Source organism: Physcomitrium patens, chromosome 24 (assembly GCF_059467195.1).
Source record: "Physcomitrium patens ecotype Gransden chromosome 24, ASM5946719v1, whole genome shotgun sequence".
Taxonomy (NCBI): Eukaryota; Viridiplantae; Streptophyta; class Bryopsida; order Funariales; family Funariaceae; genus Physcomitrium; species Physcomitrium patens.
In genome coordinates this window covers 13,858,897-13,876,837 of record NC_143433.1, presented here as the reverse complement: position 1 = coordinate 13,876,837, position 17,941 = coordinate 13,858,897, and the positions used below count along the sequence as shown (strand labels likewise).

The 17,941-nt window shown below is 37.8% G+C and overlaps 3 protein-coding genes and 2 long non-coding RNA genes across 10 annotated transcripts; 2 read left to right on the top strand and 3 right to left on the bottom strand.

Annotated features, from left to right (window-relative positions):
• Positions 1 to 1,287: 1,287 nt before the first annotated feature.
• On the top strand, positions 1,288 to 7,107 carry LOC112276695 (uncharacterized). The gene is made up of 11 exons (XM_090246991.1): positions 1,288 to 1,355; positions 4,234 to 4,355; positions 4,495 to 4,579; positions 4,846 to 5,060; positions 5,264 to 5,392; positions 5,639 to 5,695; positions 5,878 to 5,932; positions 6,110 to 6,204; positions 6,361 to 6,424; positions 6,569 to 6,702; positions 6,838 to 7,107. The coding sequence occupies exons 2-11, from the start codon at positions 4,266 to 4,268 to the stop codon at positions 7,039 to 7,041; spliced, it is 1,128 nt and encodes a 375-aa protein (XP_090103117.1). The 5' UTR covers positions 1,288 to 1,355; positions 4,234 to 4,265; the 3' UTR covers positions 7,042 to 7,107.
• On the bottom strand, positions 6,629 to 8,641 carry LOC149986452 (uncharacterized). Its single transcript, XR_016500531.1, has 2 exons — positions 7,417 to 8,641; positions 6,629 to 7,188 (listed from the first exon to the last, which is right to left on the bottom strand). It is a non-coding gene; the product is annotated as an uncharacterized LOC149986452 (long non-coding RNA).
• Positions 8,642 to 8,793: 152 nt separating this feature from the next.
• LOC112276697 (large ribosomal subunit protein eL27) lies at positions 8,794 to 10,677 on the bottom strand. The gene is made up of 4 exons (XM_024508267.3): positions 10,457 to 10,677; positions 9,823 to 9,917; positions 9,228 to 9,309; positions 8,794 to 8,994 (listed from the first exon to the last, which is right to left on the bottom strand). Exons 1-4 carry the CDS (start codon positions 10,610 to 10,612, stop codon positions 8,920 to 8,922), a joined length of 408 nt encoding a protein of 135 aa, XP_024364035.1. The 5' UTR covers positions 10,613 to 10,677; the 3' UTR covers positions 8,794 to 8,919.
• A 226-nt stretch (positions 10,678 to 10,903) lies between these two features.
• On the top strand, positions 10,904 to 14,759 carry LOC112276698 (microtubule nucleation factor SSNA1). Of its 6 annotated transcripts, XM_073530800.2 has the most exons (6): positions 10,911 to 11,645; positions 12,628 to 12,753; positions 12,991 to 13,041; positions 13,165 to 13,373; positions 13,809 to 13,844; positions 14,286 to 14,759. In XM_073530800.2, exons 3-6 carry the CDS (start codon positions 13,020 to 13,022, stop codon positions 14,292 to 14,294), a joined length of 276 nt encoding a protein of 91 aa, XP_073386901.1. In that variant the 5' UTR covers positions 10,911 to 11,645; positions 12,628 to 12,753; positions 12,991 to 13,019; the 3' UTR covers positions 14,295 to 14,759. The 6 variants fall into 6 exon arrangements, with proteins under 6 accessions (XP_073386900.1, XP_073386899.1, XP_073386901.1 ...); XM_073530798.2 differs by lacking the exon at positions 12,991 to 13,041 and having other exon boundaries at positions 10,906 to 11,546; XM_024508268.3 differs by lacking the exon at positions 12,991 to 13,041 and having other exon boundaries at positions 10,912 to 11,645.
• A 1,432-nt stretch (positions 14,760 to 16,191) lies between these two features.
• LOC141044870 (uncharacterized) lies at positions 16,192 to 17,518 on the bottom strand. The gene is made up of 2 exons (XR_012216610.2): positions 17,374 to 17,518; positions 16,192 to 17,001 (listed from the first exon to the last, which is right to left on the bottom strand). It is a non-coding gene; the product is annotated as an uncharacterized LOC141044870 (long non-coding RNA).
• Positions 17,519 to 17,941: the final 423 nt, after the last annotated feature.

The following is a 17,941-nucleotide window of genomic DNA, read 5'->3' as shown; positions in this document are numbered from 1 at the left end:
TAATAAGAGTTAAAACTACGTAAGTTGATATTTTATTTCTTATTTATTATTACTAATTTGAAACAATAAGTTAATTGAAATTATCTTAAGTGCAACCATCAATCAAAATTCAAAATTGTAATATGTTTAATTATTCATTTCCAAATAGAATTAAAATACATATTCCAATTTGCTAAATAAAACAATTTCTAATTATGCAAATTACATTGTTCTATCTAACATTCACATGAGAATAATAATGATTTTTGCATGCACCAGCATTTTTAGGCCCACGAAGTCTAATTATTAAATCATTCTGTAACTTAATTTCCTTCTCATTATTCTGTTTACATTACAATACACTGTATATATCTAAGTGACAACTCTTTTCAATCTCAACCAATCATAGTTCACTGTACACATCTAAATGACAATTATTATTAATCTCAACAATTATTATTAATCTCAACCAATCATACTTCAACTTAACCTAATCTGTAATTGCTTATCTTGGCTTTAAAGTTATCCAACCTATTTCTCCCCTAATGCTCACGAAACAAATGAAAAAACTGAAACCCTAAACCTCGGCATGGTAGCATTGTCGATGTCATGAACGGTCCTGGCAACAAGGGAGTGCGAGACAACATAGGGTTTCGGTGCGATTTCAAACCATGTGCGAGTGATGGAGCACTGCGATGAAGCATTCGTGGGAGTGCCATAGCGAACGTGAAGCGGCGAAATCGATGGAAACGAAACAAAGAATCCGCTCCGCTGGGCCACATCACGTGCGGTGGCTTCAGATGCACTTACAGCTGAGATGATCTGGAAATTCTCATAGAACTCGATGCGCAGATGAGCGAAGGAAACGGAAGATGGAGGAATAATTTATTGTGATCGATCGAAGATGTGCACCTAACTGTTTGCACAATTCGAGGTGTAAATGTTTTCACGACTGAGTATGCTCAGTGAATATTGGAGACTACGGTTCTGAAGCTTGCGAAATTAGGGATGTTTGTTTTCCATAGTTTTCTCTGGCTGTGTTCCGAGGGAAGTGTGATGTAATCTGATGGATGGGGATGGCAATGATGGCTACATTTTGTTGTTGTGATTTCATGTAGTGTCTCTCGTGGCTTTTCCTGATGGTGCCACTATTTATTTCTGTTTGTTTGTTTGTTTGTTTACTCATTTTGTGTTGTAGATATGTTTCATTCATTTCACCTGTCAGCTGCGTCAATCAGCAGAAACTGAACCAATGTTGAATTTCATCTGTAATTGTCCGTGGGCATAGTTCTCAATCGTTGAGAGGATAAGACGTTCCAGGTGTACTTCGCAAAGCCCTCAAAGGTCGGCACGACTTTCAGCTATTGACAGTTCTGGTGAGGCTCTCGTCCACATCCCTTCATGGCTTTCATCGATTAGTCTCTAGCAGCTATGCTTTTGCCGGCACTGGCAAAGTTGTTACCAAGGTTGCTTGGGTTGCATTATAAACTGCTGTGGTGTTGGTCGTGCACACATATACCAGTGTTGAATGCCTGTGCGTAGCTGAAGGATGTGCGGTGCAAAGTCGATTATCTGGCAGCTTAGACTCTGCGTGTTGGAAGATGTCACAACTGGTTTGTGAAATAGTGATTCCACCACCCACCAGATTCGTAAATGGCTGCTGTAGTCGGGGAATTTATTAAGGTTTATAGAAACAGACAAAAATCTATTGCGACCTTAAAGGACTTTTCCAAGTACTCTCTTGGATTTTATGAATGCTTAAGATTCATAACACCGACAGTAAAAGTCCAAATGATCCAGTTGCAGTAATGATCAAAGTCATGAAAGGTAAGATAGTCATTCAACCTGACCATTCAGCCGGACACTGTCACACAGACCGAGAGGAAGGACTTCGCTTCACTTCGTCGTCTCCCAAATCGAATGCAGAGTCCTTCTGCTGGGTCTAGATTCAATCTACAAGGTCTACCTTCAATGTGAGTTGTTACTCCCGCACAAGAACAGGTGTCTGCAGAGGAGGTCGACCGACCATCCTTACTTCTGCTGAGGATCAAGAATGCCCAAGGGAGTCAATAGCATTGCATCGATTCTAAAGCAAGGATATGACTTCTGACTTGGTCAATTCTGGGCCCCACCGTCACTCCAGCTGTCGATAATCGCAGGTCACGCTACAATGAGCAAGTTTATATCTCATTTCGTTCTAAAAAACAGCAGAGACAAAATGACGACAAGGAAAAAATAAGCTCAATTCAGAAGAATTCTAGATAAAGGAAAAGTAACTAGACAAGATAGCAATGTATTGAACATGCAGTTCTATCAATGACTGCACGACAAGCTTGTGGGTGGCCATCTTCTTGTTCTGTTGGGTTCCTGATCATAGTGCAAACCCCAACAAGTGATTTTTAACTCTCCACCAAGATTATCCTGGGCTTCTTCAACTGTGCCAACAATTTCGCGTCATGTGTCTCAACGGAGAAAATGTAACCCCACCTTCAGCACAATAAATACGTTGATGAGGTAGCTACCAAGCGAAATGAAATGCCCTAAGTGTAAGCTATGTAGTTTACTTTTCCGATCTCTCGCTACGGCTAAGAATAGCCTTCGCTAATCAATGTGCTACTTCTAATTCATAAGAAAGTTATCCTCATCCCAGAGCGAAGTGCTTGAACTTGACCGGCTCCCTGTGCCATACTTGTCGCAGCGGCAGAAATTACAGATTTAGTGGAATTCGGGGTAATATTTAGTTGCTCTGCCATGTTCGTGGGCTAAGCAGGGGCCGAATTGAGTGCTGTGGTAGCCAACAACTAATCCAGTTTACTGTTGCTACTATTGTGTCATGCTTAGGATCACCTACTTCCCCGCCCTAATTTAGCCTGGTGATAAAGGCGAGTTTGACATTTTCTAAGGCAGGTCTCATTACCGTTTCATTGTGTTTTATTCTCTGTCACTGCCATGTACTGCGTCGGATCCTTGCGTTGCAGAGATGAGTCAGAGGCGGCTACTATTTTAACGCCTTGATTGGAGCTTGCTTTGGCTCGGATTCATGGTTTTAGTGTGTAGATCGGGGTTGGTTGATTAGATTTGTTGGGGTGGTCTTAGATTATTTCAAAGAGGTGAATTAGCTCGCTAGATTCCTGGAGATGGTTATCATTCAGGGGGCGGTCGGTGTCTGACGTGGACGGGTAGTGCGATTGGATTTTGTGTGGATTTTGGGTGGGCGGCGGTAGTTTCTAGTTTGTTTGCAATGCGGAGATAAAAGAGCGGTGAATTGTATTAGCGAATGCAGAGCCTCTCGTGATTTGGGTTGTCTAGGACGTGTTTTGAAGATGCACTGTTTGGGAAGAATTTAACGTTTTTCATACGTTATCGAGCGATTGTGGAGTGGAAGCTCATCTTGAGGTATATTTTCATTCTAGAATCTTGACTGTGATAAAGGATTTCATTACACGTAGAAATCTTGGAGGGGAATCGGAGGGGCAATCACATTTTGTTTTGTTTCGTTTTGATGTTTTTTGTATTTCCTCGATTTTCCCCGTTTTCTGGGTCAAGAGGGCACGATTCTGTTTCTGCGTTAGTGGTACTGGATCATTTCGTTTTCTGTTCATAGGTTGCGGTCGAGAAGGACACAACTATATCCCCTCAATCAATCCGATTCGTCCTTCAGGACTTATGAGACTGACGGCTTTTCCGATTCTGTTTATTCTTAAAGACCTCTTACACTGGTTGAATCTGTGCTTCAAATATTTGAAATCGATTTCAAGACAGGACGGGTATGTTTGTGTTTAATAAATGTCCTAGACACGAGCGATTCCTTCGGTGCATTTAACTTCAAATCGGTTCAAACTCTTACGAGTGAATGTTTTTGCATGACACCCTAGTTCTCAAAGTTCTTGTCTCTCCTTATGCGCTTTCACTTGTATCCCAGGTGGACTTTATTTTGATATGTGTGAAATGGAAATCAACAACTGGATCCGTGCACTCTGCATAACAGATTATCAGCAAAGAGCCTTCACCAGGAAAAAAAAAAAAAAAAAAAAAAACTAAAACGACCTTATGCCGCATTGTTAAAGGGTTGCCAGCGAACCCAACAGTCTAGCTTCTAGGCGTATTCTGTGCACCACTAAATCAGAGGGCGGCTGGAGTATTGGACTTTTGGTCGAATCGGAGAAGAAGTGTAGGGTGGTTAGAATTCAGGGGGAGCTTTCGATTGTGGTGGAGAGATCATTGAATTTTTGCTCATGGTAACATGTGAAGCAGTTGGGAGAACAGGTCATCTTGTTGATGAGCGGATGGGAGGCCGCACTGTACAGCGGCGTGAACTTGCTCCCTCGTTGTTTAGGAAGAAGCTGACCCAAGAAGTTCAGCGCAAGTTACAGAAGGTGCTGGGAACACATTAATTTTCAGGAGGGTTTAGATTCCAGTCAAGCAATGTTACCCCTAAAACACACGCTGATAATTGAATCCGAATTTAAGCTGATGCATCTCTGGTTTGATTTTATGGCTGTACATCAATGACAGGCACTTGATTTTCCCGCTCAGAGAGGAGAATTACTCCGGCAGCTCTTCACAGATGTTGCCTTGGAAGTGGATGCTCGTGCTCAAGGTAAGAGTAGGGCTTGGTCTCGAGACTTACAGCTGGTGTTTTTTAATCCTAATTCTGCGTGAACGATAAGTCATAATCTTGTTGAAATCATCATTGCATGGCTCCATTGGGCGAATTCGTCACACCGTGTTAATCAAAGTCAGCTTATTCGTTTCGTTGTCGATGTTCTCGCTTCAGAGTATGTTTTATCTGAGTGTGAACTCTAATCATGGATTTTAATCATTTATCACTATACCGAGCAATGATGGGAATGTCCATTTTCGCAGAGAGACTTTATGGCTCCCCACAAGCTGCCGATGGCGTTGAGAACTGTGGTTTTATGACGGCAAACGGCACTTTTCCACGTGTATGCTTCTATGAAGTTTTTGCACAACACTATGCTCAAGTCCCAGAGGATGGGAAGGAAATTCTTCCTTTGTTCTTGCAACTGTGGAGTCAATCCTTTGTCTCTCAAATATTTGCGCTGCTCTTCCATCGTTGGGTAAGGCGATTTAAATTGGATTGCGAAACTTGAATGAATTTGGGGTCTGCTCCTACCTTTGCTTCAGTTTAGTTACCAAAATAACTGGCTCTTTTCGAAGCTTGATGATCTTTAGTAGTGTATTTTTCCACAAAAAATTTCAGTTATTGATCTAGTTCCAACAAAAGAATCCTCATATGACAAAAATTTAGTGGATCCGACAGTTGTTTGAGATTCCAAGACAAGAGTCAGAGGGATCTTTGCGATACTCGACAGCATTTGTCGAAGGCGCGAGCAACATCTTTTGGATTGATTTGCAAAGTAACGTGCGGCGATTTTACTCTATGTTTAATGTAATGTCTTTTTTTTTCTTTACTTTTTTCTGGCGGAAGTATTATACGTCCGACTGAATTTAATCTCTGTTATTGAGTTCTGGTTCTTTACAGAATGTTGAATAGAGGGCTGGTTTTATTTCCTTGGGCTCTTTTTGTGCACTTGGTATGCTTGGATGTGCTTCAGGAACTTCTCTTTCATGTATAAGTTGTGATGAGACAATATTCTGTTCAATTTGTACTTTCTAACCGATCGTCTAATTGCAGTACACGTTTGAGGAGGTTGTCTTAGACAATGGTCGCCTCTCAAGTTTTCCCATTCAGGTGCAGCTTTTGAACCCTTCGGCTTGCTACAGCATAACTTGGACTTGAGTGACTTAAATACTTATTTAGATTGCTTCAAGTGCCCAAGATTTGATTTTCAGTGGCTTTTAGTAGGAGATTATGGAAAGATTTCCCTCTGATGTAGTGCACTTTTTTCTTCTTCCTCTTCTTTTGAATGGCAGGCTCGACAAGATCTTCTTTTGTTGCTTTCTAGATATATGTTATATTATGAACCAGGTATTGGTTGTTTTTTCAAGCAGAAATATGTTAAGTTTACAACGCAATGTTTTGTGGAATTTTTGTTTGTTCTTACAGAAGTTGTTCGAGAAGCCATTGTACAGTAGAACATCACTTGCAACCACTTCTTTAGGTAGTAGATGATGGAAGCTAATTAATGTCTTAGGATGTTTGCAGCCGACAGACTTCGATACTATTTAAAGAACTTCCCCAAGACGGGCAATGTTGTTCTAGAACCAGCAGACATGTTTGTCACGGAGCTGACGGATCAGGTACGTCACTATTGTCTATCAATTTCTAGTGATTTCAGATGATATGTCTGGCATTTAGAAGATATAACACTACGTACTCATAATGTATAGCTGCTCAAGACTTCGTTCTGATACTTCGACATTCTATTTTTTTCATTTTTTTTACGAAACTTTCAGTTGCAAAAGGTGAAGGTGGAGCCTGTGCTGCTTCATTATCTCACGAACATGAAAGCTTTGAAAGGTAATGTGGTAATTGTACTTTTAGATCTTCTCTTGCATCAACTGATGAATCCCAGGTTAGGATTCCATTTTCAAACCACATTACCCTTGGATTCACTGCTTGTATGAAAGCACCTGATAGTGAATACATGTCATGATTTTGAAGGTGTGGAGTTGCGGGCAACTACAAGTACACGATTAAAAACTGCTTTATATTCCTTCACAGCCCCTGGAGGACCTATGTACCCAACTCGACCAGTGCGACATGCTGCGTGGGAAACCCTGGACGTTCTTTTTCCAGTAAGGACGGATTTCCAATTTCTTACAGTTTCTCATTTGAAAGCTGATATGAATAACGTCATACTTTTAAAGGAACCATATATATATTATTTAGTAGCAACTAAGGAAGGGTAACAATTTTTGCATATCGCGCAGGTTGGACGGCACTCAAGGCACCTTATCAGTCTCTTTTTCCGATTGCTTCACCCGTATTACTGGCCAGTATCAGCCTGGAATTTCACAATTACAACAATCAAAGCCATGTATGCAAAGATTATGAAAATGGTATTTGGTTTCTTTGGGTTTATACTGATGATTTTTGAGAAAATCGCGGGTATCCGCCATGTAGTGCATGATTAGCAGCCCGCCAAGTATGGTTTCTTAGCTCATTTTTGGAGTAAAACTGCAATAAGTGATTCATCCTGATTGTTTTTGAATTGCAAACTCGAAAAGGTTTGTCGACTGGTTTTGAATGTCCCGGGAAAGACTCCTCTTGTTCTTGTGCCCCTGTTTTCATACTAAAGTCAAACATTGAGCTTCTCTCTACGTTTTAAAAACATGACAGAGATAGAGGTCGTGCAGCCCGACAGTTCTTTTAGAGGCAATTCGCCGGTGGTTGCGAATTGACTTAGCAACATCTGTCCTACTGTTTACTGCGCTTAGCTTCATTGTCACAGTATATGGCATTGCGTTGAAGCTTTAGATTAGTGTGAAGAACGTGCAGATTTAACTTACGCGCAAGTTTGGAACCAGATGGGCATCTTTCCCATGCAAGGCTGGCCAACCTACGTCTCGTAAGGTAGGCGTTCTGTTATTTGCGGAATATTGTAAGAGCAGTTTTCCTTGCACCCTGAGATCTGACACAACCGATTTGCAAAGCTTCATCTATCCCTGGTATGCAACACACTTTGACAACAGAGATGTCCAGGCTGGGTTGTATTCGCCACTTATTAGCCGCAACCGCATTGTAATTGACTGACTAGAAAAGTCCAGCTCCCTCATCAAGTTGGCTTAGGATGAGCATTCTTGTCAAGCCACCTTAACTCATCTGCATGCAACATTCCCTTTGAAGTCTAGTCTCAATGTCCAGGTAACATGTAGCCGCTAAATGGGCCGATGATGCAGTATTCATATTGATTAATTTCCGAGTTGCTTGTGTTACAATTTTTCGCTCAATCGTGACACTAGTGAGGAATAACTGCCCGTATCGTTCGGCGCCCCATCTTAAAAGGACGTTGCCAGGGCCCATGGTAGCTTCCAAATGGCGCTTTAATCAGAATTATTTCTCCGCCCTAGCTGCGGATTTAAGTTGCACGTTCTCTCTATAAAAAAAACAAGAGTGACTGAACAGTATTGAGGTACGCAAGACATTCAGTAATGGATTCTTATTCTTGGAACAGTGTGAACACTTAGAGAGTAAGGAAATCGAGGACTCGACGCATCGTAGCACAATAGTTTGACAGATAGTGTAAATACCCATATCCGGCATTAAAATTGAACGTAAAGCACTTATGCTCAATGATTCCTTGGACTATTTGAAGGAAGGAGCTTAAACACTTATTATAGAGAGTATATACAAAGATATTCTGGTGAGGATTTCTTGCTCTCATAGTGACAGGGCGAGTCGCCTTCCCAGATTCATTGAAGAGAAAGCTACTGCGGGAGCATGATTCAATGCGAACGAGAGCAGGGGAATCTGCATGCTTCCTCCACAAATGAAGTTTTCACTGTGACAATCACAGTGCCAACTACTGTGCATCTCATAGTCTTCCACTCAATCCACTTATTACCTTAGAATCTCTGCCCTTTACTAAAATTAATACATTCAAAACCAGCATACAGAGCGTTGCAGTTCTCGCAACTTGCACATATCCACACAATTCCGTTCTTAAGACGAGCACTTAATTCGATTCCCATTTATTTCCTACAGCAGCAAAATAAACTCATATCTGACATTTATGCAAGTCAATAAAACATTCGACATTCAGAGGTCTTTCACCAAGTGATGACGAATCGGCACGACAAGCGATAGAGACCTGAACAGACTACAATCGAGTAATAACTGCGACCAAAGAAGGACCAGTACAACACAAGAGATGATTTCAAGGAATGTGAGTCAAGAACATATTGCTTCCATTTGTGAATGACCACTACCATCCATTCTTTCCACGAGAGATTCAAGAACATGCTGAGATACTACAATCCATATCCCAAATCTATCCAAAACTGTGAATATTATCAGAACCTAAGCTTAGAGAAGAACCACCTGTTCTTGCCAGTCTTGAATCTCTCTTCCAAAACTGTCTTCGACGCCTGTCAACATGAACATCGGCCCTTTAATAAAAAAAGATGACCTGATCTCTTAACATTCTACATTCTGCAATATTTCTAAGACCATTCCTGAACGAATGACAGAACTATCATACACTGGTGAACCGAAATTCGACACTACATGCGGCTGGAATAATCATCGTATTTCGAACGAATTAAAGAGCACAAGGTACTGCTTTATACGGTATGAACTTGGAATAGTGAACAAGCAATACCTTTCTGGCTTCTACTCGGCTTGCGGTAGACTCCAACTTGTCGGCGGTAACAATGTTCTTCAGGTCCACGTCCAAGGAATACCTGCCACACTAACATTGTTAGGCGTGTCATATAATACAACGTCAACTTCGCATAATCCATCATTTCCTAGGTCCTATAGATACAAGAGATACAGGGGTATACTGTTTCAAGCATGACTAAACACATCAAAAACAACATGACTGAAATAACTTCCTGCTCTGTTGCTATTCGTAATCCCAGTTACACACAAATCGTAAAACAATCCACATACAAAGTGGCAAGACAATTGGAGAAAGACACTTCGGAAAACCTTCTACGAGATAGTGCAGGATCACACTGAAACGATTAGATGTCAGCGAAATTTCAAATGCTGCATGAGCCGGCAATATATCTTAATAACATTCTAAGAAAACCAAAATTGATGTTTTAGTGATTCAATAGAGATACTATGTGGTTGAGCATTATACAGCGTGTTATGTATCAATTCTTCAAAAACACTATCGCGAAATATGTTTTGCAATGCCCTTACACAAGCCGCAGTGAATAAAAATTGAGAAGTGAAAGAACGCGTACCTAGTGGGCATGATGTGGTTGTAGTTCACCACTTTGGTGAAAGCTTTCAGCCTGGAGCGCTTGGCAATGGTCTTCTGCGACGCCTTCTTGATTACCTAGAGCCAAGTGTAGAATAGAATTAGTGAGAAACATATACCCAAATCTGCATTCATCTCCAATCGCCATACCAGAATTTACAGCAATTGGATACATAATTTGAGGGTGGCAATAAAAATCATGAAGGGTCCCGCTTTAGATTTCATTCCCCGAGTGAAAATACTTAGAGAAGCCACATGTATGGGTAAGAGCGGTTGGCAAGCCTTCGCAAGAGCCGCAACAAGGGTTTAAGAACATTCTGGAGTAGCTTCCCACATTCTGTGCATGAAAGATAAACCCAGACGCAGGGAGACCAAAACTCCTCCAAGTAGCACATCTCTCAATCAATCAGCGAGAGAAAACATAAACGTCTCGTCCTTTTTAGAAAAAGACTGTTATTTGAAAAGACAAGCGATGTCGTCTATTAACCAAGCCCAATAGCTAACCTAAACATAATCCCTAAAAGCAAATAGACTTACAACAAAACAAAAACAAAAACAAAATCCAAAAAACTTCTGCAACCCGACGACGCCAAGGAAACACGGGCTAGACCAAAAACCTTGCGGGGATACTTGGCGATTCCACAGACGATAGCGTGACCGTAGGGGCGCTCCTTGGTGCCATCGTCGAAGTTCTTAACAATGACAGCCTTGCGACCGGCGTAGCGGCCCTGCAAGAGCACGACCACCTTGTTGGGCTTCAGAAACTTCACCATTGTGGTGTTGCAGCTGGAGACGAGACGAGACGCCTTCTGTCACACACATACACACACTGTGGAGAGAGATGGTGAAAGGAGAGCCTTTTCGCTTCACTTCCAATATCAACAACCCCCCCCCCCCTTGCGGCTCTCGCCCCCTAACCCTAATCCGGCACCTTCCTTGTTGAGGTGTGCATCCAACCCTACTGATACCCTTGCTTACCCTGATTCTGTATTAAGGTTGTTACTTTTGGGGTATATACCCAGTTCTAAATAATATCCGTTTTATACATCTACCCGTCGGAGGCTCAGGTATCTGGATCCAACACCCCTCATAGTGACGACATCTGGATTTGAAGACAATCTGGTTGCCGTCACCTCGATAGAAGTTTCGGCCTCATTCAAAACAATTGTCCATCTTCTCCGACGTCGTTGCTTCGGGGAAATCAACGACCTGTCGAGTTCATAAATCACCGATGGATGTAGCAGAGCCCTGAATTCAGTGCATTGTTGTAAAGCTAGTTGTGATTTCATTTGTTTCAAGCAAGTTTTGCGATCTCAACCTTCTATTTTACGATGTTGTTTGAAAAACCATGTTCAGCCTTCGAATGCCGAAGGAGTGCAGTAGTTGTGCATGGTGGAACAGAATGGGATGCATTTTTTGGCCCCTGTGTGGAGGAGTTTGTGGATTGCTCACGGAGCTTAACTTCTTAAACCCCGCACTTGAAACCTTGATGCACAGATTCTGTTTCGACAGTCCAGGAAAAACTGAAATGAGCATCGAAGTGGCGACTCGCAGACTTTGACTGAAGCCCTAAATTCGTTGTAACCGCTCTCCCTTGAAACGAAATCGGTGATCCCCGCTCGCCACCTCGGATCCAGCCCGCTTTCGCCACGCTCTCACCGTATCCATGTCATCGTTATCGGATCTTCTCCAGAGCACGATAAAGCTGTGAGTCCTGATGATTTTTTTATGCGGCACTGTGACGATCATTGCTATTGGAAGCCATTGTGGTGAGCAGGATGCACGTCCGAGACTCCAATCATGCAGGTAATGCAAGTGCGTACTGTTTGTGAGTAATTACATACAGATGCGCTAGGGACGACTCCCGTTTCTGTGGGAAAATGTTCCACTTTCTTCGTTGGGTCATACGTTTGCTTCTGGATAGCTTTGTTGCAATTAGTTAGAGAATGTGATGAAGCACGATCTCTGGATGTTTGCATAGTTAAGGTGATATGCCAAAATCGGGAATTAATATTTTATTGGATCTGTTTATGTTCAACATCCTTTGACGCGTGATTCGTTGCTTGCGCTGCGAACTTAAGTGATGTGAGCTTTAACACATATGAATATTACTATAGCACACCTGACGATAGAAAATTGGTAACTGCGTTTGGTTGTAAGCTATCACGAATGGATTTGCTTCGGACTTGCACTATTTGCTAACATCTTCGCAAGAAATATAGTACGCGGGGTTACAAATGAACATTTTGTGATGGCATTGTTTAAACCCAAGAACACAATGCATTGTATCGGAGTATGAACATGAAGTTGCTCCGCAAAATGTGTTTCAGTGGTGGGCGTTAATACCTCTTAGAGTCTCTGACAAATACTTTCGTAAGGTGCAACAGTGAGATGATTAATGGAACTAAACATTTACGAGGGTATAAGCACGACAATTCATTACCAAGTTTATGTCTTGGGCCTGGAATGAACTTTACTTCTGGGCATTGAACGGTGAAACGCACGTGAGTCAAGGTTGCTGCTTCGTACAACCGCATAGGCACCGACCGGAAAAAAGATTTGAAAAAGGATGTCATGTGTATGCAGTTGTGGTTGCATAAGAATTATTGCAGATTAGCAGATCCTATTGCGATCACAATTATGGAAAGCTAACTCACAGTCTGTGCAACAAGTTTTTCGCATGTTTTAGGATGATGTACAGTTTCGTCGGCTTGTCTGTCTGTGTGATGATTGTTGGAGCTCCTACGTATGACGCACTAAATGCTGTATGAGATTCAATGTCTTTCAGACGGGTAGGAACTAACTTCGGTGCTGGCATTTGGCCTCTGAACCGATGATTAAAAAGACGATCTCAACAAATTGTTAATGCGTAGATCAGGAGCATTAAATGGCTACACCAGTGAGCTCATTCAACGTAAGTGGTTGATCTTGCCTGTTTGATGTTTAACTTGCTCTTTATCGGAAAAAAAAAAAAAAAAAGAAAGAAAAAAAAGGGAAAGCTCTTGCTAGTTACCTTGTCATGGCCTCTAAACACATTCAACGAGATCCTTGCTGCCTAGTACAACCTTTGGGCTGATGTATACACAGAGACAGAAAACTTGAAAGGCTTAATCAACAGTGTCTTCATTTTTTGAAGGTTGTTGATTTGCAGGTTAAATCCAAGTACAACAAATTCAGAAAATGCGAGAGTCAAAGGCATCTGGTTTGAGTTAATTCAGGAGTGCAAAAATTAAAGTGATTGGATCGAGTGAATTAGATAAATACGTTATGATGAATATTTGTGGGTGCTGGTCTTGCTCTGAAATTTTAACTGCGTTGTCACAAGTTAACCTGGGCATCGAGGAGCTTTGGAGAAAGAAAGAGGAGATCAAGAAAGCCATGCAACTTGAGGAGGATGAGAAGGAATACATCCAGAGGGAATTATTGGTGCTCACAAATCACTTGATTGTGATTGACGAGTCTGTGTCTCGAAAGTATGCGTATGTGGAAGAAAACAATAAAACCATTGAGGAGGTTGAAGCAGATTATTGTAAAGTACGTCTCCTCTACTTTAATTCAATATTGAGTTTAAGGAATTGACTTTCTTATTTATCTAATTTCAATAACAACCAATTATAATGGACATGAATATAAAATATTATGAATCTTGGTTTGACATATTAATGATGTAAGAAGGAATTTGTTCATTTTGTAAAGTGGTGAATTTGTGTAACTCAAATCTCAAGTCATCATTTGAAGATGTAAATATTGTAGTATTGTTTGTAATCATCTGCAACAAGCATTTAATTCCTTCATCTAAAAAACTTTCTGAAACATAGAGTGAATCAGCTATGCCATTGATGATACTAGTAGGAATGTATTTATTTTTATTGAAAATGTTCCATGGCAAGGAATAAAGTTAATTTGATGAACATACTTATTTATTTAGATTATTTCATAAATAACATGCACATGTTTTTTTCTGTGTAGATCTCAAAACAGTTGCAAGCTTTTTTACATTTAGAGGTAGGTTTAGATTAATATTACTATTTGTGAAGTAAGTTTGTATTTGAAGACAAGATTGTTTTTATTATTTCAAAGTTACACAATATATATATATATATATATATATATATATATATATCAATTTAATAAAAACAAAAAAATGGATAATAATGTTTTTAAATATATTTTCATAATTTTTATAATAAGAATTTGTAGTAAAAGGTATCACTTGTTTAATATATATACAAATTTATATAACCTAATTTTGATGTTTTCAATGATATACTTCATATTTTAAATTTTGTAATAAATTTATTGATTTTTGTTCAACTTTAATCTATTAAAAAAAATTGAGTTTTTATTTCGATTAAAATAATCAAATTTTAAATATAAATAGAAATATATAATATTATTATAAAAAAATATTTTAAAAATTTAAATGATTAAGTTGATATGTAATAGGTTGATTAAGAAAATTTGATGGAATATAAGCAATTGTTTTAAAATACAATAATTAAAAAAGATGCATTATGATATAACAATGATTATCAATGTTATCTCTAATATGTGGCAAGTTCTTCAATCACAAGAAACATAAATTTGGTTCCAAAAATAATTCTTCAATAACTTCCATCAACTTCACAAATTCATTGCAAAACAAATTGATGACAATACATACAAATAATGAGTTTTTAATGTTATGGTATAATATCCAATGAATAAAGTACAAGCATCAAAAATCAAATCAAAGGTCAAAAAAAAATAAAACAAAACAAACAAACAAGGATTATATCATAATTATCTACAAAATGTGGATTATAAATAACAAAGTTTTTAGCAATCCATTTGAGAGGAGTGGCAAAGTTGGCATTGCACTAGACATCTTTGTTTTCTTTTTTAATATCAATTTGATTTTTTTCTGATTATTTTTTATTATTCAATATACATAAATTGGGATTCAACTTTTAAAATGCATAAATTTCTAAATATGTGTATAACAAGTGGTTTTTTGTTGAATTTTATTTAACAAGACAATTTTTTAAGATTGTTTTATAATATATATGTACACCTAGTCAAAGTACTTACTTGCAAATCAATCTTATAATATAAAATTGTAAATTAATTGACATATTTAATGTAGTCTCTTAAGAAAATTATGCAATGAAAGTTTGTAATATACCAATTTATTTGATGTAGCATTATAAAAGAACCTCACAATATAAATTTAATATCATCTAAGTTGCATGACACATCTCTACAAAGTAGGGCATCAATTTAAAATCACAAACAACAAAACTGCTTGCTTGCAAATGCAATTTCATAAGACAATCTTATAATGGAAATTTACAACCATATTGCTTAACAAAATACCATACAACATAGTTGCAATAAAAACTTACAATTAGCCAAATTACATGCAAATAAACTCTATAAGAAAATCCAATTACACGTATTGCCAAAAGGTTTAGAAGTGGTGAAATAATACAATCTTGCAAAACATCCTTTTGAAACATATTGGTATAATTTACACTATTGCTCAAATATTGTAGCTCCAAAAAAAAACCCTATAATTAAATTTCTTAAATTTTTATATTTCTTGATTTATGACCTTAGTTAAAACATCAAATAATAATAATAATAATTTTAAATAGTAGAAATAAAAAAATCATTCAAACATCAAAAAAAATTAGTATAATTATTTTTAAATGATAAAATAAAAATGAGACAAAAAATTACAAAAACTTACAAAAAATAGGTAATACTTTTGAAAAAGAAAAAAAAAAGAAAAAAAAGAAAAAAAAAGAAAAAAAAAATCGTGTATACAATTGATGTGAGTAACAAACAATGTCTAATCCTAGTTGTTCATAATCTTTGATGAAATATTCTTGCTCACCAATAGATTTCATTTTTGTGGCATTAAAACCACTGTGACACCTACAAATAGAAGAACACTTACAAAAAAATCAGAAAGGTCATTTGAAATTAGAATCAATACAACTGGATATAAAATTCAAGTGGGGTGGGGGGGCAAGTGGCATGGGATTAGATGAGATGAGGCGGGGTCTCTCCCGCGATGCAATGCGATGCGATGCGCTGTGAAGGATTAAAACAATATCCCAAGCGGAATGGGATTAGACCCGTCAGCAAGGGATCTCCTCTTCAACCAGATGGCGTAGAACCGGTGGAGTTGAATACAAGCAGCCATGTCGGTGTCAGTGCTTGTGGCGTGGGCATGGAGGAAACGCTGGATGTAGGACACATTCCCAGCCGTGGTGGATGCCTTCAACTTCTCCTTCTTCATCTTCAAAGGCACTCTATTTCAGCTTTTGCTGCATGAAACGCAGGTTTTCTAAGTCCGCGTCGGTGCGAGCGCTCGCTGGATGTGGTACGATCCCACCAACCAACACCCCCAAACCCTAAAAACTGCCTTTTTATTCCGGTGGGAATTGAAAACAGATATCGGATGTGTAAGTGAGCACTGGATTCATTTTTCTTCATTGGATGGCTAATTTCATGCACTTCCAAGGCCACATATCTTGTAGTTTAATTGCCGTGTATTTCATCCAACTTCTTATTGTAAATAATGTGTTCCTGATTGTAATACCGTAGTCTTTGAGGTGATTCATTATATATCCAAAAATATTATTAAAGTTCTCTAAAAGGTATTGTCACATATTTATTTAAGCTGCACCTCAATATCCCTTGAAGCACAGAACAAGGTTCTTGTAGCCTTTATCACAAGTCAACACATTGTTTTGAACAAACATTTAATACTTTAAAACACTCTATTAAAATGCTTGCAATTAAGATTGAGAAAGCCTAAAAAGATTGATTACTCTATACAAGACTAGAGCCGTTCAAAATCTATAGAAAAATTAATAATCATGGAAAAACAACAGATGTACAAAAATATATGTTGCATCAATTAAACACTTTTCCTAAAGACATGATTGTAAACCAAATAAAATGAAAAATGAAATTTTTATTTCACTAAGTCAAAATTGTTAGATATTTATCTGTTTGAAAAATATTGATTGCAAATGTACAGGGTGTGGCGTTTTTGTTTTTTTAAATGTAATTCAATGGCCATGTATACACACATGTACATTTGTTATTTTAAATCGAAAATTTTCTATAAAAAAATTACAGAAAATTTGTTGCATCCTGTAATTACTTTCTGTCAACATATATTAAAACACATGTTTCAAAGTCAGCATTAATTTGTTTTATGTTTTAACTTGGAAAGAATGCTTGGTCAAATTTACTACTAATGTAATTGTGTTAGTACATGGCTATGCAATTGGGTAATGTGCATGTAATATAAAACTCTTGTTGATTCTACCTTCCATTTTTACAGTTCTATTGTATGTTTAAGTATTTTAAAAATTAATTGAAGTTTTAATTCATTTAATTTTTAATTTTTAATTCCTAATTTTGCAAATTTAATTTTTCAAAATTATGGATTGCTAATGAAATAGGCCGTTTTTTAAAACTAAAAATTATACACCATTAATACATAATTTAAGAAAGGGTCAAGCTACAAGCATACCCCAATTGCTATATGCACATCCATTATGTCTAATTTGCAAATCCAAATCCCTTTTTCTTTGTCCCAATGCAAGTTCTAAATCTCCTCCTTTTCTTTGCTCTGGTGCAGGTCTTTTTATAAACTTATAATTAAAGAAAGATAATAAAAAAAAAATATATATATTAAAACAATCCACTTATTTACTAAATAGATCCATCCTATTGTATCTATTATTAAAAAAATTGATCATCTTTGGAAACCATCATAACAATCATGGCTCTCATTCCAACCTCTCTTGTTCTCCCTCATTTCCCCTAATAAGGTGGATTGATTTAGCAAATTGATGGATCATTTTAACATTTTTTTAAAATATAAATTCAAATATATTTTTTATTCAAATATTTTTTTATTCTAAATTTTTACAAATTTGATTTATTTTTAACATGCAAGATAATCAAAACCTTTTACTTTGATCACTAATAGATGAAGTAGCTTATTGGAAATTTAGTGAAAAATATTAAACTAAATTTATACAATTTTTGTAAGTAAATGATAGTGTTATAAGGAATGTTTTGAAAAAAATCATTAA